This window comes from Bombus pascuorum, chromosome 7, assembly GCF_905332965.1.
Source record: "Bombus pascuorum chromosome 7, iyBomPasc1.1, whole genome shotgun sequence".
NCBI lineage: Eukaryota > Metazoa > Arthropoda > Insecta > Hymenoptera > Apidae > Bombus > Bombus pascuorum.
Window position 1 is genome coordinate 5,546,172 of NC_083494.1, and position 22,866 is coordinate 5,569,037.

At 25.9% G+C, this 22,866-nt stretch overlaps 5 protein-coding genes across 7 annotated transcripts in view; 3 read left to right on the forward strand and 2 right to left on the reverse strand.

The window, feature by feature from the left end:
- Window positions 1-12,365, reverse strand: part of LOC132909251 (PRKCA-binding protein-like) — a 37,755-nt gene extending 25,390 nt beyond the window's left edge. Inside the window, exon 1 of the mRNA XM_060963977.1 lies at window positions 12,355-12,365. The gene's annotated coding sequence lies outside the window, so the exon portion shown is untranslated. The remainder of the gene's footprint in view (window positions 1-12,354) is intronic.
- On the forward strand, window positions 249-10,645 carry LOC132909231 (intraflagellar transport protein 122 homolog). Of its 3 annotated transcripts, XM_060963925.1 has the most exons (16): window positions 249-1,605; window positions 2,035-2,144; window positions 2,224-2,344; window positions 2,595-2,805; window positions 3,005-3,078; window positions 4,307-4,577; window positions 4,730-4,891; window positions 5,027-5,324; window positions 5,635-6,005; window positions 6,168-6,560; window positions 7,814-8,228; window positions 8,390-8,616; window positions 8,765-9,146; window positions 9,685-9,848; window positions 10,077-10,238; window positions 10,463-10,645. In XM_060963925.1, exons 1-16 carry the CDS (start codon window positions 1,553-1,555, stop codon window positions 10,547-10,549), a joined length of 3,501 nt encoding a protein of 1,166 aa, XP_060819908.1. In that variant the 5' UTR covers window positions 249-1,552; the 3' UTR covers window positions 10,550-10,645. The 3 variants fall into 3 exon arrangements, with proteins under 3 accessions (XP_060819908.1, XP_060819909.1, XP_060819910.1); XM_060963926.1 differs by lacking the exons at window positions 249-1,605; window positions 2,035-2,144; window positions 2,224-2,344 and having other exon boundaries at window positions 2,657-2,805; window positions 4,375-4,577; XM_060963927.1 differs by lacking the exons at window positions 249-1,605; window positions 2,035-2,144; window positions 2,224-2,344 and having other exon boundaries at window positions 2,717-2,845; window positions 4,375-4,577.
- LOC132909258 (uncharacterized) lies at window positions 11,468-15,774 on the forward strand. Its single transcript, XM_060963990.1, has 9 exons — window positions 11,468-11,733; window positions 11,916-12,068; window positions 12,143-12,273; window positions 12,467-12,599; window positions 13,119-13,241; window positions 13,523-13,606; window positions 14,117-14,269; window positions 14,800-14,928; window positions 15,110-15,774. Exons 1-9 carry the CDS (start codon window positions 11,625-11,627, stop codon window positions 15,217-15,219), a joined length of 1,125 nt encoding a protein of 374 aa, XP_060819973.1. The 5' UTR covers window positions 11,468-11,624; the 3' UTR covers window positions 15,220-15,774.
- Window positions 15,758-18,437, reverse strand: LOC132909257 (prostaglandin E synthase 2). The gene is made up of 5 exons (XM_060963989.1): window positions 17,562-18,437; window positions 17,378-17,452; window positions 16,842-17,179; window positions 16,552-16,663; window positions 15,758-16,155 (listed from the first exon to the last, which is right to left on the reverse strand). Exons 1-5 carry the CDS (start codon window positions 17,862-17,864, stop codon window positions 15,790-15,792), a joined length of 1,194 nt encoding a protein of 397 aa, XP_060819972.1. The 5' UTR covers window positions 17,865-18,437; the 3' UTR covers window positions 15,758-15,789.
- Window positions 18,438-18,748: 311 nt separating this feature from the next.
- LOC132909241 (geranylgeranyl transferase type-2 subunit alpha) lies at window positions 18,749-22,318 on the forward strand. The gene is made up of 7 exons (XM_060963948.1): window positions 18,749-18,943; window positions 19,169-19,279; window positions 19,442-19,560; window positions 19,855-20,042; window positions 20,128-20,319; window positions 20,416-20,991; window positions 21,767-22,318. The coding sequence occupies exons 1-7, from the start codon at window positions 18,941-18,943 to the stop codon at window positions 22,207-22,209; spliced, it is 1,632 nt and encodes a 543-aa protein (XP_060819931.1). The 5' UTR covers window positions 18,749-18,940; the 3' UTR covers window positions 22,210-22,318.
- The last annotated feature ends 548 nt before the right edge of the window (window positions 22,319-22,866 follow it).

A 22,866-nucleotide genomic window follows, 5' to 3' on the forward strand; every position in this document is an offset into this window, starting at 1 on the left:
CATTAATGTATAAGTTTTCTCTTACCTTTTGAAAAATTTGTTTTTTAGTAGTTGCAATTTTTTTCTATAAGTACTCTTTATTTCCATATTTCTGTATAACCTATTTTTTTGTATTGCTTCCATTTAAATATTGTTATTTTCATATTATTTAACAGATTGACGAAGCAAAATTCGGAAAGAGAAGATATAATTATGGCAAGAGAGTTGAAAATCATTGGGTTTTGGGTATGGTAGACATCCAAACAAACAATTATAGGATGATATTAGTGCAAAATCATGAAGCAACAACATTCATTTTAATAATAAAGGAAAATGTAATTACTGGTAATGAAATCCACATACACAGTTTTGGAGATTATGCAGAGGGATACATACATAAAACAACCAATCAAAGCATGAAATTTGTAGATAAATGGAATTGAGTTTTATCTGTATTAGGTTTAAATTCGAAAATGATTAGTATTTAATATTTATTTTACTGTCAGTTATGTTAGTACAAACTAACTTTTGACAAATTTAACTACAGCTAGTAATGATAGCATTGAAGAATCCAATTGGCGATTGGTAAAACACTGGATGAGGGGGAGATTGTTTCCATGACAATGAATTTGCCGATCGCTTATGCAAATTTTTTTGGCGATGTTTTTGTCGTCACAACAGAATTGATTTAAAGGCATCGTTGATAGAAGCGATCCGAAGACATTATAGTTTTGAATGAGATAAACGCAAATCAAGAATATTTGAATGCTCATCTGTGTAGACCAATCAAATTATAGATAGAAACAATATGTCGTAGTAAAAGTAGTCAAAGTAATGAGCAATATACCTCACGACATATAAGTAAGTCTCAACACTTATATATCGAAGTCTAGAGAAAACAGTTAAAAAATTGAGTTGTGACTAGTTGTGAAAGATCAACAGAAAAGACAAGATTTTCGTTCTGCGCATGCGTGGCATGCTCCGATGAAGACAGAGACACTCTACTCATCTTTGTCTATCTCGCAAGAACACACTTTGTTGATCGTTCATGTTGATCTTTCATGACCGAGCGCAACTCAATTTTTGGACGATTTTCCTTACCAAGTGTCGAAATCTGTTTATGTGGTCGTCGCATATCCTAAAAATACTCAGTTTCATATAGTTTTAACTTTTAAACCATTGGATTCGTCATTTTCGCCTTAAAACTTGTATTTTCGGGTTCTATACGTCGAAAATTACAAAATTGTAAAAAAGACAGTCAATAATTTTTTCTCCTAAAGTAAAGTTTAACCAAAAAATGAATTAGTATAAAAAATGTAATAATACATTGGAAACATAAAGTAATATTCATACAAATTACATAATGCCAATTTTAATTATTTCTTAGTATTACTGTTTATGTAATTTAAAAGTGAATTTGTTTTATTAGTGTACATAAATGCTGCCATCTTAACTGTTTCCATGGAAACCATGAAAACAAACTTTTATACAAAAATCATGGAAATGATTTCGTAAAATTAAGTGTAAAATAGAACTTTTTGTGTGTATCTATGTGTATATAGAACAATAAACAATGCAAGCTTCTCCTACTTGGGTTGATAAAGTCCAAGATAAATCTGAACAATGGTAAGTATAGGAATATGTAATATGTTTGGCAATATATATGATTATAACTATGGAATAATTTAAGTTTGTTTCAAATAGTAAAAAATAAGGAGTAATTACATTCTTACGTTAATTCTTTAATTAATATTTTAAATAAATCCAAGATTTTACATATTTTTAAAAATTATATTAATAATTATATTTTTATAATTTATTATGTTTTGAATGTTGTTTATTGTTGTATAATATATAAATTTTTAAATTAATGACTTTTTTCTTCATAGAAACTAAAATCTTTTTACTAATATTAATAATTACATAAGATTAATTTTATGTCCTTTATAATTTACTTATTTCCAACTTTGTAATATAAATGTTTTACGTGACACGAGGATGATTTTATATTATTTACAACAATAGTTACTAATATTTTTGCAATTTTATTTTCAGTATATATGATCTATGTTTTAATCCAGATGGAACTCAGTTAGTTATTGCTGCTGGACAACAAGTTCTTGTTTATGAAACTAATGAAGGTACTTTAATTCAACCATTAAAAGGTATATAATGAAGCTTATGAATTCAAATAAAGAGCTAATTTAATAAAATATAAGTTATATTTCTGTTTATACTTTATAGGGCATAAAGATATAGTTTATTGTGTATGTTATGCAAGAGATGGCAAAAAGTTTGCATCAGGTAGTGCTGATAAAAGTGTTATTATTTGGACATCAAGATTAGAAGGCGTACTTAAATATTCGTAAGTTATCTCTGTTTTACAAGTAGCACAATTAAGATAGTTTATGAGATAGAGATTTAATGTATTTGAATAAATTACTAACTAATAAAATCTATAAATGAAAAGATATGAGTTTGTTAGAAATGTTAAGTATAAATATATATCTTTATAGAAAATATTATGAAAAGTAAAATAGTCTTAAAATTTTATAACAATAGTTATTTATGGTACATATATTAATATCGTGTATGTTTACGATATTATATTTCAGACATAATGAAGCTCTTCAAGCTATGCAGTTCAATCCAGTATCACATCAACTTTTAAGTTGTTCTTTGTCAGACATAGCACTCTGGTCTCCAGAACAGAAAGCAGTTGTAAAGCATAAATCAAGAGGGAGAGTAAATTGTTGTGCTTGGACGAACGATGGTCAATATTTAGCTATTGGCTTGGCATCTGGCTATGTCTCTATTAGAAATAAAGTTTGTTTTCTTTGTTTAAAATCTATGTCCATTACACAATGTAAATAGTTTTATATATATGATATTGTTAATATAAAAATGTATTAAATATTCTATTATTTAAATATTTTTTAACTATTTATTTATTATTTATTGTATATAAAACATTTAAAAAGTTTAATGTCATATAAATTGTATTGAATTTATTTTAATATTTTAGAATGGAGAAGAGCAAATACGAATTGATAGACAAAATGGAATACCTATTTGGAGCTTGTTGTGGAATCGTCAATGGTAAAAAGAATCAGAATTACTTGTATATATATTAATACTTTGACTGCCACGCCGAAATTACACGTGTCGCTCAGGATGCCACAGGAGTATTTTTATTATTCAAAGCATATAATGTCAAAATAATAATAAATTAATGATGTAAGACAACATTTTTCCCCAATGGACCGTTTATCTTATTGGTGGTCACGGGTAACCACCGTGGCGCCTTGGTAACAGTTGATAGCGACATATTATAACAAAGCTTCGTTTATTTCAACAAACCATTCGCATTTGTTAATTCGTTGTAAGTAAAACGTCCAGAATATATTGTTGAAACATGTAGAAGATATTAATAAACAGTATTATGATTGTTTTTATGATTTCGACGAAACATTCGGCTGAAATGGTAGAGGTAAAAAAAAAATTATATTTATGATAAACCAATAGTAGTAGTAGATCATAACAGAGGAAAATGTGCTGTAGATTTATCAGATCAAATGATAGCATATTCTACACCATATAGAAGAACCCTCAAGTGATATATAAAATTAGCTTTAGAGTTATTGTTAAATACATCAATTTCAAACGCGATGATATTCTATAAACACACAACAAAAATAAAAATTAAGGTATCAGATTTTAGAATAGCACTCGCAATGCATCTTACACAGTGCCATTCACCAGAGCCGTCAAATATACTTATTCGACAAAGATTGCGACACGAAATGCAGAAGAAAGAAGGTCAAGCATATCTGGCACGAAAATTTTGCAGAGAGTGCTATAAAAAAAATGTTCAACAGTTAGGATCAAAACTTGCTAAGAATCGGACGAAAAAAGGTGACCACCTATTGTCTAAATTGTATTGATAAGCCACATTTATGTTTAAAGTGTTTTAACACAGTGCACTGTTAGATGCAAGATTTGTTCTCATCTGTTTTTTATTGATGTTCTAATAAAAATGTTTAATTGTTCAATGGGACACTTTTTATTTCAAAATATCTTCTATTTATCGATTATATTCAAAATGCCCTAACTGTCAATTTTCATTCTATTTTTATAATTGTAAGAAGTTGAAGCGCTCTGGTTACCAATGACCACCGTGGCGTCATAGGAGAACCAGTGGCTGGTCATATATGACCAACGTGGCAGTCAAGGTGTTCGTAACGTCATATATTAAATATTTCATAGATTTTCTGTAAAGGATTAGCAAATAACAAATTTTAGTAATGAGTTCTTTTATTATCCATAGGGAAGATTTAGCAGAAGTTCTCTGTATTGCAGAATGGAATGGAACGCTATCGTTTTATTCAATTTCAGGAAAATCATTGGGGAAAGATAGACAACTCAATTTTATGCCACTTAAAATGTGTAATTTTGCAGGAGATCAATATATTTTAATTTCTGGAAGTAATAGACAGTGTTTATTAATGACATATGATGGGATACAATTGATTAACATTGGTGGTACATTTTCCTCTTGGGTTTGGAGTTGTGCTGTACATCCAAGTTCTACACATGTTGTATGAATTAAAATTTTTCATTTTTTATTCAGTCTTTAATTTTATAATTTTTATTTCTTTAAACTTATAATTTATTTTAATATTTACTTCAATACTTATAATTAATACACTGTAGAATTACTTAAAAAGGATCTATTTGTCTTTTTGTTTAGGCATTAGGTTGTCAAGATGGTACAATAACATATTTGCAGTTATCTTGGGATGTTATACATGGATTATATGGAGATAGATATGCATATAGAGAAAATATGACTGATGTAATAATACAAAATTTAATTACTAATCAAAAAGTTCGCATTAAGTGCAAAGATTTGGTAAGCATACGAAATATTTTGATAATAAATATAATTTTAGGTACAAATTCGTTCTTTAATTTTTAAATTGAAATAGTGTACTAAAAATACTGATAAATAAGATAAATTATATAAAATTTCTTATTTTATTTTTAGATATATCGTATTGCTGTGTATAGAAACAGATTAGCAGTTCAATTATCGGAACGTGTAATAATTTATGAACCATCAAATTCCAATGATGGAATGCATTATCGAATATATGAAAAATTAAATCAAACATTAAATTGTAATTTACTTGTTGTCACTACGAACAACTTAATTTTATGTACAGAAAGACAATTACAAAGTCTATCTTTCAATGGTACAATAGAAAGAGAATGGATACTTGATGGACTTATAACTTATATAAAAGTTGTTGGCGGACCAATTGGACAAGAATGCCTTATTATAGGTTCGTATTACAAAATTTGTGCGTTCAAATAAAATATCTTTGTAAGAGATAAGAAAAAATGAAAATTTAACAAAAGATGAATTATTTAATATAATATTTAATATAATTATAATAATATTAATTATATAGTTTTATTGAAATCATTAATTTATTGAGAATCAGCTAGTTTGCATAAACTTAGTCATATATTAATGACAATTTAGTTATTTTTTTTTTGTATTAATATTTAGCACTAATGATTTGTTTATTACTTTTGGTTAACAAAATAAAAATAAAATCTATAATGAACTCTTATTTTCATGTCTTTTAGGTTTAAATACTGGCTATGTAGTGAAAATATATTTAGATAATCCTTTCCCAGCATATATAATAAAAATTGAGGGTTCTGTAAGATGCCTCGACATCAGTTCATTAAAGGAAAAGATTGCTGTTGTTAGTGATCATGGAGTCCTTTCAGTATTTGATTTATATACAGAGGAAAAACTGCAAGAATTTCAAAATGTAAATAGTGTGACATTTAATAATAGTTTTGAAGATATAATGTGTTTTTCTAGTGGAGAATATTTAGCAATTAAAGTAGGCGATTTTGCGGAATATAGACAAAAATTTTCGGGACTTGTCATGGGTCACAATGAATCAAAAGTGTATTGTTTAAATGGTTCTTCTATTGTCACGTTAGAGGTAAATTTGTTCTTTAGTATATATACAACAAATATGTTATTAAGTAATGAAATTTAAGTCATAAAATGCTAAGTTTTGGAAATAATAGTTGCATGCATGTAATATAACATAATTTATGATAACATAAATGATGATAACTAAAATATTATTGTCTGTATATAGGTACCCTTATCATTGTTTATGTATCAATATATTGATATTGGTCTTTTTTCTAATGCTTACAACATGGCATGTCTTGGAGTAGCAGATTCTGACTGGTTTGCTTTAGGAACAGCGGCTTTAGAAAATTTGGAATTAAATATTGCATACTCTTCCTTCGCTAGAATAAAAAATTTAAAATATATAGAAGTTTTATCTGAAGTGGAAGAAAAACTTAAATCTGGAGAATGGGGAAGAGAAGCATGCATGGCTACTGCTGCAGCTGCTATGGGAAAACTGAAAGATGCTGCAAAACTTTTCCAAAAAGCTGGTTTACAACAATATGCATTAACTATGTACTCCGATCTACGTATGTTTGATATTGCACAAGAATTTATTGTTAATGGAAATAATCAGGTTAGTGAAGAAATCATTTAGTAATGTGTTTTATTTAAATTTTTATATTAGTTTTATACAGGGTATTCTATGTCATTATTACCATGTAATTTCATGACCATTGTCTAATTTTATAAAAAATTTAGCGCGTATCTTAATCATTAACCCGTTGACTGCCACGCGTGTTTTCAAAGAAATCTCCGTCAGGCCACGCGTGCCGCAGTACCAAGCGTTATCTATTAGATACTCCCATCGATATTTTAGTAATGCGAGTCGCTCAAGTGGTGGTCTCAACAATAATCTCTCGTTTCGTTTGTTCGCGATATTCAAACCACTAGCTGTTGTTGAATATAATGAAGGAAAGTGTAGTATAGATTATTCCGACCAAATGGTTTCTTATGCCACTAACATTAGAAAAGGAATCAAATGGTACAGAAAACTTGGCGTCCAACTCCTTCTGGAAATTTCTGTCAAAAACGCTTTGACGGTTTACAAAATTGTAACAAGGAAGGATATAAATATTAGAATATTTAGAGAGTTATTAGCTGCAAAATTATTAGGGTTGTCCAAAAATACAAAAAGTTCTTGTCTTCGATGGAGTTAGCATAATATCGCCGTTCGGAAAAATGATTCCGGAAGAAGCATTAGACGCGCATACAAATAAAATATGTTATGCAAATAAAAGACATCAAATGGACCGAACAAAGACACAAAAAATTTAAAGAAAACAGCAACTTATTGTCCAAATTGTCCAACTTCAGCTATGTATAGAATACTTTAAAGTTTTACATTCTAAATAATTTTTTTAATAAACTATTTTCGTATTACTCTTATAACAATTCAACAGTTTTATTATTATGAAATATCTTTTCAAATACCTATGACGATTCTTCGCAAGTAGTCAAATAAGCGACACCCGAACATGGGTTACGCGGCCTGACCAGAAACTTTGCTGACACCCGAATATGGGTGTCGTGGCAGTCAACGTGTTAAGGATTAAAAATGATATATATGTATATTGTTTACAAAGATAAATATTTTATGTTTGGATTTTTGAATAAATTCATATTTTTATCTTAATATAATGCAAAATATAGTTACAAACTATACATAAATGACAAAAATGGTATACACACAGGTATAAATTTTATTAAAGATATGACATTACATTACATTATGTAATGCTTTGTGATAATACATTACAGGATGTTATATATGTTACAATGACATTTATATTAAAATCGGAAATAATAAGAATAAAAATTTTGTTCCAGGATCGTACAATTCTACTTCGTAAACGAGCAGAATGGGCTAAAAGTCTTGGAGAACCTCGTGCTGCAGCAGAAATGTTTCTTTCTGCTGGAGATGTTGATCGCGCCATAAATATAATCGCAGAGTATGGCTGGATTGACATGTTAATTAAAGTTGGCAGACAACTTGATAAAGCAGATAGAGACAATTTAACTGTAATTGCTAGAAAATTAAAAAAGTTGGGTGCAACTCATGGTGCAGCAGAAATTTTTAATCGCTTAGGAGATGATCCTGATGTAGCGGATGTTTTAGTAGAAGCTCAAGCTTGGCCAGAAGCATTTGAATTAGCTGAGAGAAATCCTAAACTGAAAAGTAGAATATATGGACCATATGCTAGATGGTTGGCAGAAACTGGCCATTTTTCTGAAGCACAAAAGGGTAATTTTACTCAAAATTCTTTATTCGAATAAAATGTAATTGGAATATACAAAGAAAACTTGAAATTTAAAAAGAAAATAATTCACGATTTGTTCGTATTAAATTTATGCGAAATAGTAATAAAATTGATGATATATTAAAACATTCATTAAATTCTGCAGCATTTCAAATAGCTGGACAATCAGATGAATCTGTGATGGTTTTAATAATGTTGGCTAGAAATGCAGTTACTGAAAAAAGATTTCGTGATGCATCTTACTTTTATTGGCTTCTTTCTCAAATCAGCTTAAATCTTAATAGAACTGTGGATGAATTACAAACAATGTTTCTCCAATATTATGAAAAGGCTGAAATCTATTACGCATATCACGAAGTACATAAATATGTAGTAAGTAATTTATGTATCACTTTACAATACATTAATAACTGTAATTAATATTAAGAATTCATAATGTGTATGTGGGTATGTGTAAAAAATCACTGATGTTACATTAAAATACTAAATACATATTACTAAGTAATTATTTTTTTTTTAGGAAGAACCATTTACATCATTAATGCCAGAAGCTCTTTTTAACATTGCGCGATTTCTTCTAACTAAAACAGAAAATATTCAAATAGAAGGAGTTTCAAGATTCACCATAATATACACATTGTTAAAACAAGCTTCTTTGCTTGATGCTAATAAACTAACTATGCAATTACTTGAGAAATTACGAAAAACAAAAATTCCAGTAAATCAACTTAGCCAATTAGAAATTTCAAATTTAAATGCTCGAGCATCTTCTTATAGAGATCCTGAAGAACTTTTACCTCTTTGCTATAAATGTTCGACCTTTAATCCCCTGTTACCATCAAATAATCAGGGGCAATGTGTGCAATGTGGTCTAAAATTTCAATATTCTTTTGTAATGTTTGGTAAGTACTGCTTTTAAGAAATTTTAATCATTTTCCAGCTTTGCTTTCAAAGTACAAGAATAAATGAAACAATGTAAATATAACATTACGATAAATTTACTATTAAAATCAATGTATTTAAAGAAAATATAACATTTGCAAACATTTTCAAACCAAATATACATTTTTATAGATATACTTCATTTAATTCAATACGAAATTATAATTCATCAAAAATATATAAATCTTAAACATAAAAATTGTAATTTTTATATTTTAAGCATATTAACTATTATATAGTATTTGCTTCTTTGATTGTCTTTTTTTATCAGAAGATGTTTAAAACATATTAAAAATAGTGACATGTTATATTGTATCATATTGTATATATTATATTAGCAGTATTATAATTACAATAGTTAATATAATAATATATTTCTTCATTTCAACTTGATAGCCAAGAAAAGATTTGGTTTACAATATTTTTATACTATTTACAGTAATTATTAAAACTATAAAAAGATTGTAATATGTGTGTATATATATGCAAAAATTGCAGAAATTTTACCATTGGTCGAATTTGAACTAGAAGAAAATATTTCTGATGAAGAAGCAGAAAAATTAATAAATAACTCATTACCATCCGATGATATTACAACTACAAATCAATTTTCTGTCACCTCTGAAATTGATCTTTTTACAGCACGGTTAATGAAATACGAGGTATTTTTAAATATATATGTAACAGTAATTAATATATAATTTTACAACTTAAGGGACAATTAATAAAATTAAAATGAATAATACTGTGATGTTGTATAATATTTTTAACATTTAATAACATATTTACAAATGTTATAATTATATAAATACATAAAAGAAATATAATTATAAGATATAATTATAAAATATAAGTAAAAGAGATTTAATTTAGTCAATTACTCATTTTAGGAAAAATCTAGTTCTTCTACTATAATTGTGGGAAGAAATGTCTTAAAAAATATGGATCCATGTACAGTATTAATTATTAAATGGCCAAAACCATTTAAAACAAAGTATTTTAAAAATCTCTTACCTGATTTACAAATTACATTTTGTAAGTCTTGTTTAAAGGTATGTGAAATTTAATGTTATGTATATTTATTATATTCATGTTATGTATGTATATATGATAAATTTATATAAATTAAGTTACACATGTTTTTATAGTCAAATAAAAATAAATAATAAAAATTTGTAATACTGCGGAACATTTTAGATTAAGATATACATCATATACTAAATATAAGATATATAGACTTAAAAGAAATGTAATAATTGCTTATCATTCTTTTTAGTTATTTCATTCGGATGACTATGAACTGGCTTTATTAAGACACGGATATTGTCCATTTTGCAGAACAGTAAATAAAATTTCCAATTAGTGCTTTTTATTAATTTAGATACGTTTATATAAGTACAATATTATTTTTACTGTAATAAATTATTACCATTATAAATTAAATTTAACTTAAGTTAAAGTAATTTAATGTACGTAATTTGTATTAGCCCCATTGCAGACGAATGTCATTGCTATTTTGCTAACATACTCGTATACTTTAAATTCGGCAATTATATATTTCTAATAACAGAATTGTACATTATACAGGGTTGATTATATAAGACGAGCAATCTAAGTAATTTTTTCAATTCTGGAGATAAAATGAAATGTTTGAAACAAAAATTTTATGATCGCGATAATGATTTCGACAGAGCTTGTTTACATTTTGAATTGATTGAATATAACTTTGTTAACAAAGCCGAGAATATGTTCCAGAATGGCCATGACCATTGAAATCGTTTTGAGAGGGATTATAACCGTAAGAGTTCAAATATACATAGACCCACTTAAAAAAATGAAAGTGACTTTTAAATTTCCTAAGTTCGTCCACCTGATAAAAAGTTTTGATCATTATGTAATGGCCTTCCTCGGAACCAAACAACTTTTGTTTCAAACATTTCTGCTTATGTTCAGAATTGAAGAAATTATTCAGGTGATCTGGCTTAAGTGACTCACCCTGTATAAACTTATTAAATCGCACAGTTTCTTCGTTATGAGATTATAACGATATTGTATCGTTCGGTCTGTACCGAGATCTGTACCTTTATTTATTCTATTCGCTTTTTTTTAAATATTTTTGCACATATTATCTTTAATTAATTATATTTAATGAAATTTCTTAGAAATTAGGACCAATATTGTATGAAGAGTCTATCTGAATTTAATTAATTCTAAAGTATAAGATATTATATATGTAACAAATTTATCATATTATCAGTGAACATATCTTTAGACAAATTTTATTTGTAATGGATATCTTGATAATCCAGTTATATAAACACGAATAGTAGGTAGTAAGTTGGTTTTCATTTGCACGCTAATTGTTCTGATTTCTTGAGTACCGTTGAACGAAATCTTCAGAAGAATTGAGTGTATTTCGAACAGTTACAATTTGAAAGATGTTGCGTGTAGCTTACTTGACGATCTTCCTTTTTGTAAATATCGTTAGTTACAGATTGGATAACGATGATATCACGGAAATTCCAAATTCAATGTCTCGCGGAAGGTGTAAGTAACAGAAAAATGAATGAAATTGTATTTAAAAATGACGATTACAAAATAAAAATAATAAAAATTATAAAATGCAATTAATATTTCAGGGTAGTTACATTTATTTTTACTATATAATATAACATAAACATTTATATTATGTATGAAAATGATAAATTATTAAATCGATTTTTAAACAGTCTTCCCGCTATTCAGTGTTATTCGATTTGCAAACTCGCAATGCCTTGCTAGCAACAATTTAAATGGTACCTGCTTTACCAGAAGAGAATGCCGTAGTTATGGTGGAATATCATCTGGCAGTTGTGCAAATGGACATGGTATTTGCTGTGTTTGTAAGTAATTAAAATATTCAAACAATTTTTTATAAAATTTGAATAGCGAGTTCATTTAAATTTAATGTTTACAGTTCAAAAGACGTGTGGTTCCACAACAAATGTAAATAATACATATTTCACAAATCCAGAATATCCAACAACTTATGAAAGACAAGGACGATGCGCAATAACAGTACAACGTTGCAATTCAAATATATGCCAAGTGAGCAACTAGAATATGCTAAAAGCTTTAAGTTCATCATAATCATTATTTCGCTGAATTAAACGTTGATCGAATTAAAGGATATAAACTTTGCTAGAAAATTGGATTAGCATATACTTTTTTCTTTTTCTACTTCTGTAAAAAGTTATAATATGATTCATGTTTAATTTGTAATATCCTAAATTGATTTTAGTTACGTTTGGATTTCTTGGAATTTAATCTTGCTCCACCGAATTCTAGTGGAATTTGTGACCTTGATCTCCTTTTAGTTTCTTCATCTGGAAGCAGGATACCTCGAATTTGTGGAGAAAATGCAAATCAACATGGTAATAAATAAAATTACTAACACAATAATTGCATATAAATATCAAATTATATGTAATTATAAATAAATATGTCATAATTAGAATTTTACAATATAAATTGTATAAATATTTAATAAATAATATACTTAATTTGAAATAAGACAATTAACCTTTGCAGAAACACTACCCGGGTAAATGAAAAATTAATTTATGAATTTTAAATAGTAAAATAGCTTCCTATATTTAAACAAAATAATTTAGAAAATATAGATAAAAATTTAATAAATTTATAATTGGTTGAATTATATTTATATTCATTGATAATACATATACATATATTTCATGAACTATTGAGTTGCAGGGGTATATTTATATGATTTATATCTTCTATGTTCAAAATCACACTTTAAATTAATTGGTAAATCTATGTCCATATGAAACTATGTATTCATATTATGTATTTGTAAATACATTCAATTATTAATGACATTTATAATAACTTAACACTAATCAACCCTTCTGTTGATTTCAATTTTTCAGTATATGTGGATTTCAATGACGATACTCCTATTATGATATCGATTGATACCAATACTGGATATCCTACAGATCGTCGTTGGAATATAAGAATTCAACAATTACCCTGTGATGCAACATATAAGGGTATGTATATTATACACATATTTCATACTGCCTTTTTTTAAATGGGTATATATTTCATAATTAACAATTAAAAATTGATGTTTAAGTAAATTAATATTTAAAAAAGATTCTAACTTAAAATAATTTTAGCCTTTTATTTATAAAAATTATATCAGTTTTTTAGCTTATAAAAAGTAAGATATCGAGAATATGTTATTGCTATTTTAAGACAGAAGTAACCAATGATATCTAATACTAAAATACTTCTAACTAATAACTTGATTATAGAATTCTTCTTACAGCCCCAAATGGATGTTTACAGTATTACGATAGTGTCACAGGTACCATAACAAGTTTTAATTATGGCACAACGCAAAATCCAAGAGGTATTATAACTATTAATAATTACAGAAATTAGTTATTTTCTAAAAATAACTATATACATTACCACTTACTTAAAACATATACAAATGTACATGACTGTAATATATACAGTAATATGTCAGAAAGTACAAAAATACAGTATATACAGTAATGTGCCAGTTACAAACTACAACTACATAATAATTAAATATTTAAATATTTAGGACCAGAATTTTAAAAAATCTAAACTATAGTTTACAGTAAAATTTTTTATATACATTTATGAATATATAAATTGTATACCTATAATAATTATTGTATATCAAAAGTTCAACAAATTGTATTTTTTTAGTTTTATACTATCAAATTTTGTAATATTTTGTCTAAAAAAAAAAGTATTCTTATGGATATTAATAAAAATTAATTACTAGAAGATAGTTATTATTCATGGAAATGCCATATAATTATTAACGATAACTAAATAATAAAAAATAATAAAAGTTATAAAACTTAGATAATAAAAATTATTTTAGAACCACCAATAGGTACACGGCAAATCGCAAATACGAATTATGGTGTATGTGTAAGAATGGCACAAGGATATTGTGCCATTGAATGGTCTCAAACAAATTCAAATTCATTTACTGTTTCTGGAGATACTAGTGCATTTGACTCTACTTTAATAGGTAACATGATGTCCTAATTAGTTACTTACATAGTCATAATATTTATGTTAACAACATTAATATATTATTGTCATTATAATATCATACATTAATATATCATACAAAACATTTTGAAATTCTATTAGTATTGTAATGAGGCATAACTATCATGATTATATCAGTAAAATTTGAAAATGTATGTAGAAATTACAAAATATTTATTGTAAGCATATGTTTGTTAAAAATCACATTCAATTCTCCACTATTATTACTATATAAGCCATAATATTTCCTGAGATCATATTTAACGCTAATTATATGTTTAAGATGCTATATATTATTTTCTTACTAAAAATGTATGTTCCCAATGTCTTGTAACTTCTATAAACGTCTTCGAGTTGGTTCCAAATTTGACTAATTCTAATGAAACCACATTATACTTATTAAATGTTGCAAAATAATTTGTTACGTCCAAAAACAATCGTTTCTTAAATGAAAACAAATTATTATTTTAATATTATTAATTAGTATAATTATTTGTAAATAAATAGGTACTCAATATGCAGCAGAACAAGGACTCAATTGCACTAAAGACTTTGTTATTATTCCACATCCATTTCAAAATGGTATTGCAGTCGGTACAGAACGATTTTGTGGTAATGGCTTTATAACAAAAACATGTAAGTACATATTTAATATATCTATAATTTTCTTTTTAACCAAACATAAAATACTTAATATAAATAACTTACATAGTTCTGTGTCTATTTATAACGTATCACATATATATATGGACAAAATTTACATATATATATGTGTACTATATGATTCTATTAAATATAATAACTTTTTTTATTTTAGCTTTCTCCAAGCCATTTGTACTATATGTTGTCACAGATGGCGATGAAGTTGGAGAAGTGGAAAATAAAGGATTCTCATTAATGTATCGTCAGCTACCATGTGTAGCTTAAATAAAAAGCATGTTCTTATTTTACATATACATATGACATATACACTATAATGATAATATTATAGGATATAATAATTTTTATTTGATTTGGAGGACTTTCTTCTTCATTTGCTACCCTTTCTTACGACTATCACAGGCAGTAAAATACTGAGAGTTTGAAGAATCATGTGTACTATTTTTTGCTAATTATGGAGTTGTAAATAAATATTGTATCATTATTATATTACATCATTATTGGATTTTATGTTTAAATATAGGTATATTTAATTTTATCGTTATATTTTATGTTATTATTCTTCTCATATGTTGAACTGAACTGTTATTATTCATATGTTCTTTAATTTCTACGTAATTACAAATTTATTGTTTATAATATAATCTCTCTTGTGTCTTTTTATTGTAGTAATACCAATATAAAAGAGCATAAAATATAATTTTATTCTATCTAGTATCCTTTAATCATCAAAATGAATTATAAAAAAACAATCACAAACAAATGATAATAAAACTGTAATGTAAACAATAACATAATAAAAATGTAAACAATACAAATCAATATGTTTTATTTATATTATTTAGTCATTAAATATTTGCTTCCTGAATGAGTTTCTACTTCCTTTGTCATAGCATTATACCATGTGCTAAGGTTTGTATTATCTAAAGCATCTTTAAAAGCACTGCATCCTTCTATGCTCTTCAAAACTCCATATACAGCAAGATCTGATAAATTAGGTTTTTCTCCTCCCATAAATGTATCACCATGTTTATTAATAGCGTTTAACCATTTGTTGATTTCATCATATAAAGATTGTCGAACATCTTGTTTTAAATGATGTCTTTTTTTTAATCGTTTTGATATAAGCCACATAGCTGTTGCACCTACATTTATCATAATTAATCTTTCCCATGTTGGAAAATATTCTTCCCATTTACCAACCTAATTGATCAAAAAAGTATCTTTTCATTCTACCTTCTTGTTTTAACCCCTTGCCATACTCGGAAGAATCTGGGCTCAAACGTTGCGCCCGAATGTCCGGGAAAGGAGCCGAAGTGGCAGAGACAGTGTCTGAACTTGAAACATGATATCGTGCGACTGAGTGCGTAGATAGCCGCGCCCGTGTTTAGAAAAAAGACACCATTCAAGGCATTCATACTAGGCCCGAGATTAAGACCACGAGCCTGACTCGTGATATTCAAGTTTGGCTCAAAATTCTCATCACGACTCAGACTCGTAAGAGTATGGCAAGGGGTTAATTTATACATTAAAATTATTATATTATCTTGCTTGGTTATATAGTATGTTATGATGCTTAAATGTTATTAAACTACTTACTTCAGAAAACCAATTGAAAGTTTTATAAGCTTCATCAAGTGTTCTATACACATTCGGTGATAGTGTGTGCACAAATTCATCATCAACCCATTTTCTCCACTTACGCTCTTCCCTAGAACAATATGTTACTCAAAATACAAAACCTAAATAAATATTAGTAACATAAAATATAAGTATTAGCATTGTAATTTTAATACCACAACATTTTTATTACATTCTTATTACAATTAATCTATTTCAATTTATTTCATAAAAAGATTAATAACTATTCTTTCTACAATGGAACTTACATGACCTTATCCATAATTTTATTTGCAGGTAAATTATCTTGATACATTAAGAAATATTTATTCATAATTTCATATTTCAATCTTTCATTTTCATCATGCATTGCTATGCTTGGATAATATTCTATTAAATCATTAATTTTTTGGGATTTGTCTTTCAAATATGATGCTAGTAGAGAAATAATCATTGAACTATCATTTAAAGGCTGATATCCTGAATCTACTTGTGCTAAAAGTATTGGTACTTTTTTATAAGATGACCAAGATATTTCTTTCCGTAGTACAGGATCAACTTCCACAATTTCATAAGATATTCCATAGTAATCTAAGAAAACTCTGACCTAAAGTGGTTTTATACTTACAATTATCACAATTTATGAAAACAATAATTTATTATTTCTAAAAAAATGTGATTAAAATTTAGATACTATATTTTATACTTATATTTTCACTTTAAAAATATACATGCTACTAATTATATCTTTATCATACTATTGATTCAGTATTTATTAAATAAATGATACATATGAATATTTTACCTTACAACAAAAAGGACATGTCTGATATTGATAAAGAGTTAATTTTAATTCAGTAGTAGCCACTGGAAAAATAATCTGCAATAAAAATAAAATAAGAAAGTATTTTGATATATGAAAACCAATTTAAAACCAATGTTAAGCTTTGAATTAAATAAGCATGAATTAATATGTAAACGCAAATTACTTCTCTAGAAACTGGTACTGGTGGTTTTTCTTTAAGTATTTTAATTTTTTCTTCTTTTCCTTGAAGGTGATATGTTTTTGAAGCTTCCATATCTTTATACCAAGAATATCCTGTGGTAATAGCTATACCAACAGGAAATCCAATAGAAATTCCTACTAGACTTGCTTTAAATACAGTTCTTAACATTGAAGAATGTCGAGATGCTGATAAAATACTTTCATTTCGTTTTGGATATCTTTTAATAACATTTTTAACATAATATAAATTTTGTGGAAATCTTGACAGTCTTTGCAATATAGACATTATGCAGTCTTACTATATACACAGATTATAATAAATTATTAAATAGATTATTTTGCACCTCTCAGTAATATGACAATTACAAAAAAGGTTATGCATTAAAATTACAAAATATATCACTTTCGTAATAAACTTTATAGATCACACGTTAATCACATTTAATTTTCGTTCTAATACGAAATTTAATAAATAATCTAATAAAATTACAAGAAAATATTCAGCACAAATTTGTATTTTTATTTATTGTTGATTATAAACAACTAAATGTATAATTAATAACACTTATCATTTGCATTGACTCTCATAAACAATTTATTAACTTTATAAAGAGTTTATTCTTTAGAAGATAGGAATTTAATATTACGCATTTATAAATTACAATTTGTAAGAGGAAAATTTATATTTCATATTCGATCTTTAATAAATTCATTTTAATTTAATTATAGAGTAGATGTAATAATATCAACAGGTTAATTGAGTAAAACGTTTTTTCCACCGGTATTGTTGATAATTGATTTTCATTTGTGTACTATTGAATTTGTATCATGAATAAATTTTAAAGGTTATGTAATTTATATTTTACTTCTACATCTATATATTTTGCGCAGGCGTGACAACCGCGTAACAGTTAAGTAAAGTATGTAAATTACAGTCGGTAATTTACATATTGTCTGTGAATAAAAGAAACCAAAAATTTAATGTTAACTATTGAATCGAATAGACATCTTCAAACATAAATGATACCTGGTGACATACATGTACATTTGTGCACGCATATATTATATAACTTGTCAGTAGTTGTCAACTAATATCTAAAGCTTCATAGCTGAACTAAATGTTTGAAAAAAAATGAAGTTGTGATTTTATAATATTATTTTACTTTAGCTATTAGGAACGAATAATATCTATTAATCTCGAAAGTATAGTTATTAATTAATAAATAAGATACATATATATAATATATATATTACATATCTATGTATTTATAATTAAAACAGTACAAACAAACTTAACCTCAAAGTTAGGTAAAAGTTTCAAATATATGTATATATTAAAAAAGATTAGGAGAGATATTCAACATGGTAATTAAAATTAATATTTTGACTATACTTTTACTTCATTATTATCCTTATAAATTATTAGTACTTAAATATAATTATCAGAGGTGGTATATACTATAAATAAGGAAATAAAATAATTTAATACCTTTGATGTAACATTTTCATTATTTGATCGTTATATATACTTTTTGTATATTTCACATTTGATATAGTTAAATTTGCAATAAAAAAATAATAAATTTTTAGCATGGCAGAGTAAAAGTTCAAACAACTGCAGAACAGGAAGCATTGAAGAAGAAGGAAAGAGCTGAAAAACTTTCACGTTATAGAATTGGCATGAGTATTGTGTTTAAGAAAGTAATCTCACAAATATATCACTTAATATATATTATAGTACTAATTGTGTTTATATAATCACATATAGTTAAATAATAAGCAGCCAAATTAAAAAATAAAATACAGAAAAAGTAATTTAGTTAAATTTATTAAAATGTAACTATTTAATATTATATATTATAGAGAAACGATAAGATTTATGATGAAGAATTAATGACGGTTACTGAACGTATGGTAAAGCAAAATCCAGATATTTATACTTTATGGAATATTCGTAGAGAGGCATTTACAAATAATGATTGGTAATTATGTGGTAGCAATAATTTTAATATTTTTTTAATGATTAATTGCTATCTAAACTCTTTAATATTAAATAATAAGTACATCTTATTTGATATTTTATTAACCAATTTTTTATATATAATGTATTATACATAATACAGTGATACTATAAATATATATATATTAATCACTTGAGATTCATGAAGAAAAATTTTTCTAACACAGAATAATAAATATATATATTTAAATCCAAATATTATATAAAATTAACATCAAAATGAACGTTATATAACATGTAATATAACTATAAACAGGGATGAAAATCTTTTGCAAGAGTATTATCAAAATGAATTAAAACTTACTGAAGATTGTTTAAAACAAAATCCTAAATCTTACTGGGTATGGTATCAACGAATATGGATTATGAATCATTTAGTAAAATGTGATTGGAAAAGGGAACTAATGTTATGCACCAAGTATTTAAATTTGGATGACAGAAATTGTAAGTTACTAATGTTATTAAATTTTTTATTTTTATTCTTTACAAAATAGTAAAATATATAAATATTATTTTTGGTCTATTTTAGTTCATTGTTGGAATTATAGGGAATTTGTTGTACAAAAAGCACGAATTTCTCCTGAAGAAGAATTTGAATTTGCCACCTCAAAGATTCTAAATAATTTCTCTAATTATTCTTCCTGGCATTACAGGAGTTTATTGTTATCAAAAATATTTCATAATTCTGACCAAAACAATATTGATGAAAAAAAGAAACAAGGTAATGCTTTTATGGAATATTAATAGCATTTGTAAAATATATGTGCTTTGACACTATTTTGTAATATGTATAACAAAATTACCATTTTCCTTTTAGAATTAGATTTGGTCATGAATGCCACATTCACAGATCCTAGTGATACTAGTGCTTGGTTCTACCAAAGATGGTTATTAGATACCCATGAATGTCTTCCTATTCTTTCTCAAGCATTAATACAAGATAGTAATGTGATCGTTTTTGCTAATAAAAATATACTAGCCGAGTCAATATGTCTACAAATAAATAATGAAAATGAGAACGTTCAATGGAAATCTTTATATGAAACAAAGATTTCGAAATTGTGGTTTGGAAAATTTAAAAAACAGTTAAATGAAGCAAAGAATGTTCAGATAGAAATTGAAGGAATACTTTATCCTTTACTCTGTGTTAATCAGAAATGGATATATAGAAAAAGGAAATATAAATCCTGTTCTAATAAAGTTCAATTATTAGAACAATTATCAAGTTACAAACAACTTGTAGAAATGGAACCTAATAATAAATGGGGTTATTTAACCAGTATTCTTTTAATGAAAAAAATCGATTTTATACAGTTTTATGAAAATATTTTAACAAATTTGAATGTTCTTGTTAGTATTGATTCTCTTCGGTCTAATTATTATAAAGATTTACGTAAGTATATTTAACAAATAAATTATAAAAATTTAATGATATATATACAAAATGTTTCATCCTTAACCAAACAGCTACATATTTCTTTTAACTTTAATGATACTAGAAAATGTTTAAGATATAATGTGAATGGTTTTAAAAAAGAAATATTGTAGAAAAGAAATTTCATTTTAAGGTAATTTTTACCAAGTTTTTTGAAAATCACTTTTATTTTTTGGCAGGAAATTTATTCTATAAATATATTGTCTATCATATAGTCTCAAAGTAATCTTGAATATTGATAAAATAAAATTCTGAGACAATGTTTGGGTATGTAATACAAGTGCTCAGAGTGACGTTAACCAGTAGTGATGCACTTTGTAAAAGAAGTTGTGTCTGACACAATAGCAGCACAAGTTGCAATTATACAAAGATAAAGAATATATTTAGGGGTCTGGTTAAGATTGAAACACTCTGCAGAACTTATTTCTAGATTATTTAAGATTAAGTAAGTTTATATTATTGCTGAATATATAAATTTAAAAAATTTGAAAAATTTTATATAAATGTTACAGTTGCTAACTTTAATTTGTAGAATTTAAGTTTGATAAAATTGATTGTTCTTATTGGAGAATTGATTCTAAAATTAATGACTTTTATAAATGCTATAAAATTAGATATAGAATTAATTGTTAGAAAAATATATAAAATCATGTTAAAATATAATTTTGATTAAATTATAATAATTAATTATTTGTTATTTCAATTTAGAAATTAAACAATGAATTTTTTTCAGGGAGCAAATACATAATTGAATACAAAATATCTGAATTATGGAATATAGAAGAAGATCAAGAAACAGAAATAGAAATTGATCTTTCTGGATTAAATTTAACCACACTCAGCAATAACGAATATCTCAGTTTCTTTGAGCAAATAAATCTTAGTGCAAATTATTTATCACATTCCTTAAATCAATTATCTTTACTCCAAAGTTGTAGAAAATTGTCACTTTCAAGCAATCAAGTTGAAAATTTAAAAGAGTTTCCTATGTTACAGAATCTTGAAGTTTTATCATTAAGAAATAATAAATTAAATAATTTAGAAGAAATATTACAATTACTAACAAAACATAAATTAAAGTTACTTGATTTAAGAGAAAATCCAATCTGTAATATTAAAGAATTAGAAAATAGTATTATAGAAATCAATCCAGATTTACAACTATATGTAGAGTGATTTTCATAATACACATATTAATAATAAGATATTGTCCAGCATAGGTATATAAATAAAAATTTAAAGTCTGGTTATATGGGAAAAATAAAACTACTTATTTATTTTTTTTTTTTTTTTATTATATTACACCTTCTCTTATAAATTTGTAATTAGTTTCTAAATTTAAATAACTTACTGTATATTATATATTTTCACTCAATACAATATTCAATAAATACAGTAATATATAGAATATATGACTAAAGTACTTTAATTACTTTCGTTACTGCTCACAATTTAGAAAGATCAGAAATATCTGAATTCTACATGACATAAAAAAGTAATTAAGATAACAGAAGAAAGCTTATTTCCTTAATGGAACTATGTAATATCCTTGTTATAAATTCTTTAAATATACAAATTTCATGAATGAAATTTCATCAATGAATCAATATATAGTTTCATAAATAATATATACATTTTCTGTTTTAATTAAATTTAAACTATTTTTAATGTTTTCTTAATTATTACCTGCCTCTCATTTCCCAAATTTAATTTATCTTGCGTTGTCAAATTGATACATCGTCAAAAAGTTAATGTAATTAAAAAATAAATAGACAAAATTACAAATTCCTTTACATAAAGATAAAGTTTTTGTATACCCTGAGACTTAAAACT